The 9,869-nt window shown below is 34.7% G+C and overlaps 1 protein-coding gene and 1 long non-coding RNA gene across 2 annotated transcripts; one reads left to right on the top strand and one right to left on the bottom strand.

Annotated features, from left to right (window-relative positions):
- Nucleotides 1-1,255: 1,255 nt before the first annotated feature.
- LOC114263387 (uncharacterized) lies at nucleotides 1,256-9,477 on the bottom strand. The gene is made up of 10 exons (XM_082880335.1): nucleotides 8,370-9,477; nucleotides 8,126-8,230; nucleotides 5,876-5,937; nucleotides 5,697-5,780; nucleotides 5,556-5,587; nucleotides 5,277-5,358; nucleotides 4,111-4,339; nucleotides 3,231-3,458; nucleotides 2,796-3,088; nucleotides 1,256-1,826 (listed from the first exon to the last, which is right to left on the bottom strand). The coding sequence occupies exons 1-10, from the start codon at nucleotides 8,391-8,393 to the stop codon at nucleotides 1,526-1,528; spliced, it is 1,440 nt and encodes a 479-aa protein (XP_082736461.1). The 5' UTR covers nucleotides 8,394-9,477; the 3' UTR covers nucleotides 1,256-1,525.
- Nucleotides 1,820-2,994, top strand: LOC145795555 (uncharacterized). Its single transcript, XR_014336669.1, has 2 exons — nucleotides 1,820-2,443; nucleotides 2,678-2,994. It is a non-coding gene; the product is annotated as an uncharacterized LOC145795555 (long non-coding RNA).
- Nucleotides 9,478-9,869: the final 392 nt, after the last annotated feature.

Here is a 9,869-nt window from a genome sequence, read left to right on the forward strand (position 1 = left end):
GAGAGTATTAGAGTTGAAATTCTAATGTCAATTTTAATGATGTGGCCATGCATAAAAAAATTACAAAATCACAAGTTAAAGTATCAAATCATAAAGTGGGACCCATCTCTAAAGCTTCTCATTTAGAGGTCTCAAAATTTTACTCATGATGGACAAAAATATAACATAATAGTAATAATAATAATAATAATAATAATTTATCTCATATTTTGTTTTTGTGTTTTTTTTTTATGTAGGGTATCTTGGGCCAACATACGCGCACTATATTAAGTCTCTACAACCTGAACAAGCCTTTCGAAACAGTTCGTCACCCACTAAGTCAACCACCTTGTACTTGTAAAATAAATAAAAGAAAATAAATAAAATTATTTCATGTTATATTACTAAAATAACATTTTATAGGTGTCACACTTCTTTTTTTTCTTTTATTGTAATTTGATAAATCTATATATTTATCTATTTTTTATTTAAGAAACATAGTAAGCCTTTGCTTGGAATATGACTATTTTAGCTTGAGGATAAAAAATCTCGTTTGGGATTGACTTTTTTAATTTTTGTGAGAGAAAAAATAAAATAATTATAATCTGGATGTGACATTTTATCTTATTTTTTAGTTTATTTTATCTTTTTTGTGGCTAAAATAGCCCGAAAACAAAAAAATTATCTCAAGCCTAAAATGGTTAAAGATAATTTGATAAGTTAATATATATTCATCTATTTTTTAGTTTAAAAACATAAAATGGTTGAAGATGGCCATGTTAGGTGCAATTTTTTTTATAAGTTAAAAATTGATAATAAAAAAGTAAAATCTAAAAGCACATATACTCTTCTTTCTCAATAATTTCAACTAATTTAAGTTATTTATGTCTCATAAATTATAAAGAAAAAATACATCCAACAGTAAACACATAAATTTTTAAAATTTAAAAAGTCGTACGCAACTCTCTATAAGATACACTAAACAGATGGGATTGTTGGTCATCAAACAAGCTACTAGGCTTAAGTCCAGAGTTTAAAAAACTAATCCACATGGAACCAGACGATGAGTGTGTTGAAATCCACTTGTCCAAAGAGCATCAAAAAGAACAAGAAAAACAACAACGATATCCATGCCACGCCATGGGCAAATGCTACAGAAGCCAGTGAAGAATGCACGGACTTCGGTTCAACAGACCGCATGACAGTCAACAGTTTTCCAGCAAACCAACTAGAGAGATAATCAAATCATGAATAAGGAACCAAGAACGCTATCAAATAAAGTCGACAAGACAGATCAAATATGATTTTATAGCATAAGCGTCAGGAACCGAACTCTACAGAGATATATATAAGGACTATATTGTGTGTGAAGCATTAAAAATCACAAGAAGAAATTTCATATTTCCCATCAATAAGAAGAGAAGAAGAAAGAAACGTATAGTGTTGACAACAACCAACATGTAGAAATAGCTTACTCACGAACAATGTTTCAGATCAAGAAAAGTTCAAATTTCCTTTCTGTAACTGAGATGGTCGACTGTTTCAATTATGGCTGACGGAAAGAATTTGCTTCTTGCTCATGGTGATTATTAATCGGTTGGCTAACCACAGGTATATCCAAGCTTCTCCCTTCTGTCTCGGGCCCAATTTCTCTGACATCAGCTATAGTTGCCTCTGTTGCTTGAATATCACTCCATTCACCATCTCCAATGCTTGCTCTAGAAACGCTTAAACATGCTTTGTCCACATTCTCATCTGACGGATCCACGTGCTTTGTCAGTGGCTGAGTGTTACCCGTGTCTGAACATGACTCGGCCTCAAAAACTTGCTTCGTATCAATCTGCTGCCTGTTAAATGGAAAATCTTTGATTTAAATTTGTTCATCCTCAAACACTGAACCTAACAAGTAAACGCACTTTCAAAACTAGAAATGTCATCACTGATTCAAATGGAGTGCAGAAAAGAGTGAAATGGAGGGTAAGGAGGGTCGAGGATTTGTAGAAAAGTACTAAATTATTGAGAAACCATACCATGCTTCAACATGAAGGAGGTAAATTCCACATTTCAATAGGATGGTATGATATTTCAATCATATAATTGCAACAGGGATTATTCCTTTTGGTCTATCCTCCCATTGGGGCAGTCAAACCGATAACAAAAAGGGGACTACAATATCTCATGAACTTACTCTACGTTGCATAGCTAGGCAAAATTCTACTTGTACTGCATGCATTATTGACAAAAGGTCCACATCCTAGAAAATTATTAGATACTCCCTGAGTATCATGTGGCATTGTCTACATGTTACTCCCGGCCAAAAAGAAACAACACACACTAAGTGGACCATCCTTTATCTCTTAGTTACCTAATAAAGGTAAGTCAACATGTCCCACCAGATCTCATCTCGCATCTCCCTCCGTAACCAAAAATTTTAGATGAATATATATGAACTTACCAATTTGAGGTGTATTATGAGCTTATTTTTGTAGGATTTGTTGAATACTTTGTGCCTACCAAAAATCATATTAATCGGATATCAATAACTATATGATCGATAATCAAAAAAATAAACAATAAGTTTTTCTTTTGAGAAATAACATAAAAAATATGTACTTCGATCATATAGTTATTGATATCCGATTAATATGATTTTTGGTTCGGATCCTAAAAATAAGCCCATAATACACCTCAAATTGAGGCACAACCCTTAATTCGAGTTTTTTCCTCGTAAAACTGCATCCCAAAGTATACCATGTAATCAACAGCACACAACACATGTATTCACTTCAAATATTGGAACAGGTGAGACCATAAACCTTTGAAGTTGTGCTTGTAACATGTTCACATATGCAAGAAGCTCTTGCTTCTCCTTTAAAGCTGCTGCCTCTTTTTGTGTAGCTTCCTTTACTCTAGCTTCAGCATCTGCCTCTGCAACCCTGACTTTTTCCTCGGCCCTAACAACAGCTCCTTCTAGTATCACAACACGCTCTCTAGCTTTTGCAAGCTCAGAACGCCATAAATGCGCTTCCTGAAGAGCAGAATCTCTCTGCTTAATAAGTTGATCTCTTTCTTTACTTAGAACTGTAACCTTTTCTTCAGATTCTCTTAGCTACAAAAGAAATCCACAACATTAAATTAATAAAAACATCAACAAAATAATAAAACCATGACTGCGTACATTAATATGATTAAACAAGAAATCATCACAAAAGACCAGAATTTATTGCTAAAAGACCAGAATTTATTGGCACCTTCAACTTGGATGACTCTAACCGCTTTTCTGAATCTTTTGTTACGCGCTCAATCTCCACACAAGCAACTCTCCTTTGTTCATCCATGGTATGAGCGGCAGATGCTGCAGCCTCAGCAGCTTCAGCAGTTTCAGTTAGTTTATCAGCAATCTCTTTGATTGTTGAATCCCGAGAACGAAGGTCCCTCGCTAAATGTTGTAGCTCTTCATCCTTGACTCGTAGTGTCTCCTGCAAAATGAATAATCACATCATATATATCATCTATATACAAATAAAAGTGTTTGCCCCAAACTTTTGTCTTTCTCTTACATGGCGCTTACATGGAACTCAATAGTCTCTTATATTTTTTAATGAGGTTGCAAGGGCAATTAACCTTGACCCAATCTCTTTTATTAACCTGAGGATATTGATATTTCTATTATAAAGAATTTATTTTTGTTGGATAATGCAAGAAATCCTATATATCTATCTATTATAACCCAGAAACACCTCATAAGTCCATTATCAACTTAAAACTCTTACTAAAAAAAGGGAATAGAAAGGGGGGTGCAGCAGGAAGAAAAGGAATTCGATAAGCATAAACTGGTCTTCCCAACTGCAAGCTCTCCTTAAAAGCACCAAAAACTCAACCGTAGACAGGCATATTCTACCTCACTTGGTGCTGTCTTCCCAAAAAAACAAAAAACAAAAAAGAGAAGAAAATTAAGTAGTTTCCATCTTATCAATTAACAGCAGGCAAGGGCTATATTTTATCAGGAGACCCCCAAGGAATCACGCATACTAGAAAAGTCTTGTATTCCTTAGTGGCATATGAGTGTCGCTACTCGGTAGTTCCTTCACCTCTAATATAAAATATATAAATGGGAAAGTAACAGTCTACCATCATGATTGTGAGATCATCCATCGGACCATCAGTTGGTCGACTCATCATTGCTCCTAGAGCATTCCTCATGGCAATCTGCATAGCCGCTTCAATTTCTTTAGAAGCTTCCAGGGCTGTCGAATTGGCAGCAGCAACTACAGTAGCAACTGTTCCTAGCTTTGCAGAACCATTCCCGCTTAAAGAATTCACAGCCTCTTTATGTGCCTTTAGAACCAACTGTGTTGCACTGATTTTTCAATTAAAGTAATGAATGCGTAAGTCAAAAAAAAGAAAAAACAAACAAACAAACACAATAATTACATATAAAGGGAGTTTTATAGTTGATTAAGAGAGAAGACTTTAATACATATGAAAGCAACATCAAAAAGTCAAATAACATCTGAGAAGATCATTGATAATAGGTAGGATTGTATTCTGTTTGCAAAAAATTCAACTTAATTTAGCTCCTTCACCATTCACATAAGCGGTTTTAGGAAGGGCCTCGAACCAGCATTTTTATGAGAAAGAGACAAATGTATAAACACACACTGTCACACCAACAACATAAGATGTGAACCTGAATGGGAAAGACAACTTCACATGTTCATCAGCCTCTATTTATATACTAACATAAAAACAAAATACAGAAACTTTAGAATAAAACATGTAAAATTTAGTTGTTTTAGTTATAAAACCACGAAACTGTAATACTGGAAGTGACATCTCACCCCAGATATTTGAACAGACAAACAGTACGTAAAGATTTTTAGTTAAAAAAAGGCATGTTTCAGATAATAAATGGAGATGTGTCAGGAAAAAGGATTAAATGGTAATTTCATTAACTTTTCCATTTTCTAATCAGATCATGCTCACCAAAATAAACAAATAAACTCAGTGGCGAATTCCCTATATACTACAAACATTCGTAAATATACAAAATGTTTACCATGTATAGTGTCAGTAATGAACTGCCTAGTCCCTGCTAGATAGGACTACATTCTAAATGCAAGACATAGAAACACAGTGTCAAATAAAGACATGCACAAAATAAAAAAACCATTGGAAAAAAATAACCAAGTTCATCTTCTTTTTATAGGTAAAGAATAACCAATTTCATCACTCAATCAAATTAGAGCAACAATTTATTGAAGCACTTTACACAGGGAAAGTCTCCAATAACTTACTGTAAAGTTGATACCCAAGCTCTAGCTGCACCAGGAGTTTCTGCACAGAGGAAATAATCTTTTTTCTGTGGTGTCCCAATATCTAAGCAGCATAGTTAAGAATCATGCAATTATTAGCATTTCCAAATCCAGCAATATTTCCAAAGATTTACAATCAAAGTCAACCAAGCAATGCATTCCAAAATTTCACCAATTCAACCCCACTAAAAATGAAAATAATAATGAACATAAAGAAATAAAGGAAAAAAAAATAAAATAGAAGCAGGTCAACAAGGATACAGAAACAGCACCCATCATACTTTGGTAGTCCACTGAAGCAAAGAAAACAAGAAACCAGATTAATAATCACTAAAACCCATACAGAATAACCTGGTTGATTATAATATAACAAAACAGGTTATTTAAAAGCACCAATCTTACTGGAAGTTCACAGGAGATATCGTAATCGTGCTATTTGCATCAAATGTAATGCCTCCCTTAACAGTTGGCTCATTTCTCCTGATCCTAAAGAATGAAACAACAGGAAAGTTTAAGGGAAATTCATTTCGAGGAACAGAATAATGCCAGGAAAAAAAAATTGATCCACGCATTTAACTTACTTGTATTCCATTTTTCCTGTTGTTGGGTCTAAGATTACCCACCTCTCATTCCATTTCCTCAGCTATTTAAAAGAAAAAGGTAAGTCATTACAAGAAGTAGCAATATAACAACAATCTCCCAAAATTTCCAACGCATATGAAGTAAGGCAATGTCATATATGAACAAAATTACTTCCCCACGTTATCCATAGTCCAACTCAAAATTCCCATGCATTCTCCATACATTACAAGGTATGGAAGGTAAAAGAAGTTAACAAAGTCTTCCCTCAACTACTTCTGGTTAGACATATGAATTGAATTTTCACGCGGGGCATTATGTTTTGCCAAATCTTCAGGCCTCAATTTCACTCGTCAATGCATTGGAAGCAGTGTGGTGGAGAATGAGATGGTGAATGAGGAGTTTGAGAAGGTTGTGGATGGAGTCGAAGATTAAGAGCAATAGGAGCAGTGGTAGCAGTGAGGTCTCTATTTTGTGTCTCTGTCATGATCAGAGATGAAGAAGTTAGGGGCCAAGGGAGAAAGTGTGGATTACACACGTAAGCACATGTAGGGCTTGTGTAGTTTTGGAAAAGGGGATGGGGGATTTTTCTACAAGGAATTTTTTTAATTTTAAAACTGAGAATGATTAGTTATGTAGGTAGTGCTATCAATTGAGACCACATGGATGAAAACAGATGGTTAAAGGTGGAGGAGCTCATGTTGAGATGATGGGCCATATTAGTAATGGGTTGGTCCATAGGGTATGTCAATGGATAATGAGAAATATAGCAGCGTTGGACTTGATGGTTGTTCTATGAATGGACCTACAAGTTGGGATGGGGCCTCACAAAAGTTTTTTAATAATCATTTGGGTTGGGCTATCAAGGGCACAGACTCAATCGGATATGGGTGCAGTAGGAATTTTAACGGTGGACTTGGCAATCTCTCTTTTCCATATTTGGTTCGGTGGAACAGTCTAAGTGTGGGTATTCAGGTCGAAGGCCTAGTGCTAGTAGAAAGGATATTTTAATTGTTTGGATTGGGCTGCCAATTCAGTTTCTAACTCAAAAGGGGCTTCGAGTTAAGCATGGTTTTTTTTCAATCTTGTAACATACCCAAACCTTTGACTTCAATTTATGGGGATCACAGAAAATTGGGTGGTGAAGCATTGTAGTAGAGTAATATAGGTGATCAGCTGGTGGAGGCTGAGGCTAACAGTAGTGGAGCTGGAAAGGTTATGTCAGGAGACACTATTCAGGCATGAGGGCAGGCTTTAAAGATAGACCACTATGGGGTTATACAGAGTTTCCATGAAGGAGTTGGGGATTTGGAGGGGTGGTTCTAAGAGATAAGGGTGTATGTATGGGTAGTGGGGAGGGTGCAACAGGGGGTGGATTTGGGGAATTGGGTCAGGGTGGCGAGGGATCAAGGATGTTCGAGGCTGGGCATGTTTTGTCCATGGATCTGGTATTATAGTAGAGAAGGAAAGTTGTAGTGCAGCAGAGGGGGGTTTTGAGGAGAAGGAGTCGGAGGAGGTTACGAGTGTTCAATTGCATAGTCTTTGTCCAGGGATTCTTTTTTTCCTCTTTACTTCATTGTTTAAGGGTTATGGCCCCTCATCACATTCTCTAATACAATTCTATTTTATTATTGATAAAAATAAAATAAAATAACGAGTAGAGCAAAACGGAAAAAGGGGCCATGCCATCCCACTTTCTTTATATCAACAAATATTTGATATATAAATATGTACAAATACATGCCTCAATATATCCATTAATTCTCTCTCTCTCTCTCTCTCTCTCTCTCTCTCTCTCTCTTGTTTGGATACAAACAATCCACTGAGAATTTAACATACAACCTCAATTACAAATTGAACTTGACACAAATTGCTTTAATACGATTTATATTAAGACACACCGGCAATAAAATTTTAGGTAGGGTTATTGCACCTTCACTGAGGCCTTCAATTAGGCTACTAAACACCAGCAAACTCAATTGCCTACCACTCACTCACAGTCCACCAAACTCCAGAACACCCCAAATACATATTAATATACAAATAAATATAAAAACAAAATATACCCTTTGATCACCCAATCTATTAACTTAATTTTCTTCATCTTCTTCTTTTTCACTATTTTGGTCATACACACTAAATTGACTTCGTAAAGTTCAACATTTCTCAATCAATTGCACAATCATAACGAAAATTCATAAACTTTACAATAATTCAACAAGTAATAAACAGGATAGAGCAAGAGGGGTTACCGTTTCCGATCGCTTAAGAAGAGGACCCTGCAACAGATTTCTACCAGAGCTGGAAGCTAATTGTCGTTTGATCTTCTCCAAGCTGGTCTGTGTATCCCCATCTCTCTACAAAACAATCAAACTTACATTACTATAACAATTTTTTTTTTTTTTAAAAAAAAACAAAAAAAAAACAATAATATACACATATAAATATATATATATATATATAGAGAGAGAGAGAGAGAGAGAGGGAGAGACTGACCGAAGGAGCACCATTGGAAGCCATGGAAGAAGAAGAGAGGATGAGGTCAGAGAGAGAAATGGGAAAATGTGGAGTTTTGGGGTTTTGGCTTTCACTTCTTCGGGCTGTTAGGTCTCATGGACTTGCAGTTGGCGTTTGTTCTGTTTATTTTTTATTTTATATATAAAATTAATTATTAAATGTTATTACATCATTTTCTTCTTTCTTTTATTTTTTAGATATCTATTTTTTAAGAAATAATTGTCACAAAAATAATAAAAATCATGCGCGACTCTCTACGAATTTTGTTTTGATGATTCGAATTATTCCTTTTATAAACAAAATACATTCCTATAATTTGAGAGTTCTAAAAGAACACCAATGATGTGAAAAATAAAAATTAAAAAAAAAGTCAAAACATCACATCACATAAGACTCACACACCAATTAAAGTTATTAGAATTTTTAATTTAGAGCTCCCGATTTTTTTTTTTTACAAAACTCCCTATGTATATCACTCATAAGAAAAATAGGTCGATTTAATAATCGTAACATTTTTATTTTAAAAAAATAAACATGATAAAATAAAAATGTTACTCTTATTGAATCGATATGTTTTTTTTGAAAAAATTAGTCTAAGGTCTCTCTCCCATTTTTAATAATGACAGAAATTCATAATTTTTTTTTTGATATCTAAAGTCCCTTGCAGAGAAATTTGATATATCTTACGCACACAAGGATTTGGAATTTCTAGAACTTGATTTGCACACAAAGAGAAAGAGAGAGAGTGATCACTTTCAATTCGAAAGTTGGAAAGTCTCTGCAGATCTTCCAATGGCGGTCGACACGAACTTTGCCTCACTGTTCGAGAACCTAAAGCTAGAAGATCCATGGCTTCCGTCTAGACCTTGGGAATCAATTGCTTCCGAGAGTGGTTTCTCTTATGGCTTCGAGGGATTGAGGTTTTGCTGGGGACTATGTGGGTTAGAAGCCTAAGGTTGGGTTTGAGATGTTGGTGAAGATGATAGTTGATGAGGATATGGAATTGGCTAAGAGAAAAAAAGTGCTTGTTGATGCTGGGATTATGGATGCTCAGCAACAGCCTTGATTCAACCATTGTCTTTTCTTTTTTCTTTTTTTTTATGATTCTCTAAATTATGGTTCAATTCTGTTTTTAGTGTTTTGAATTTTTGTTTTTATAACAATGTTCTAGAGATAATATAGTTTGATTACAATGTGGGTATTGTTGTTAAATTTGAACTTTTGATGTTAATGGATTGTTTGATTGTCTTCAACCCTCATTCATTTGACACGAATGGATATGGAGTCTTGCTTAGCTATAGATCTGGTAGGTTAAAAAAAATTCGAAATTGATTCAAAACTTAATAATTATGGTATGTATGTGAACAAAGCCAAATAAATTTCAAAATTCAATTTTCTCTGGTTTGTTCAAAATACAAATAAAATTTCTCTGGTTTAGAGATAATTAGAGAATTTCTCTAGGGAGTCCAGAGAAATTTA

This window comes from Camellia sinensis, chromosome 7 (assembly GCF_055761805.1).
Source record: "Camellia sinensis isolate YWXY chromosome 7, ASM5576180v1, whole genome shotgun sequence".
In the NCBI taxonomy this organism is placed as follows: domain Eukaryota; kingdom Viridiplantae; phylum Streptophyta; class Magnoliopsida; order Ericales; family Theaceae; genus Camellia; species Camellia sinensis.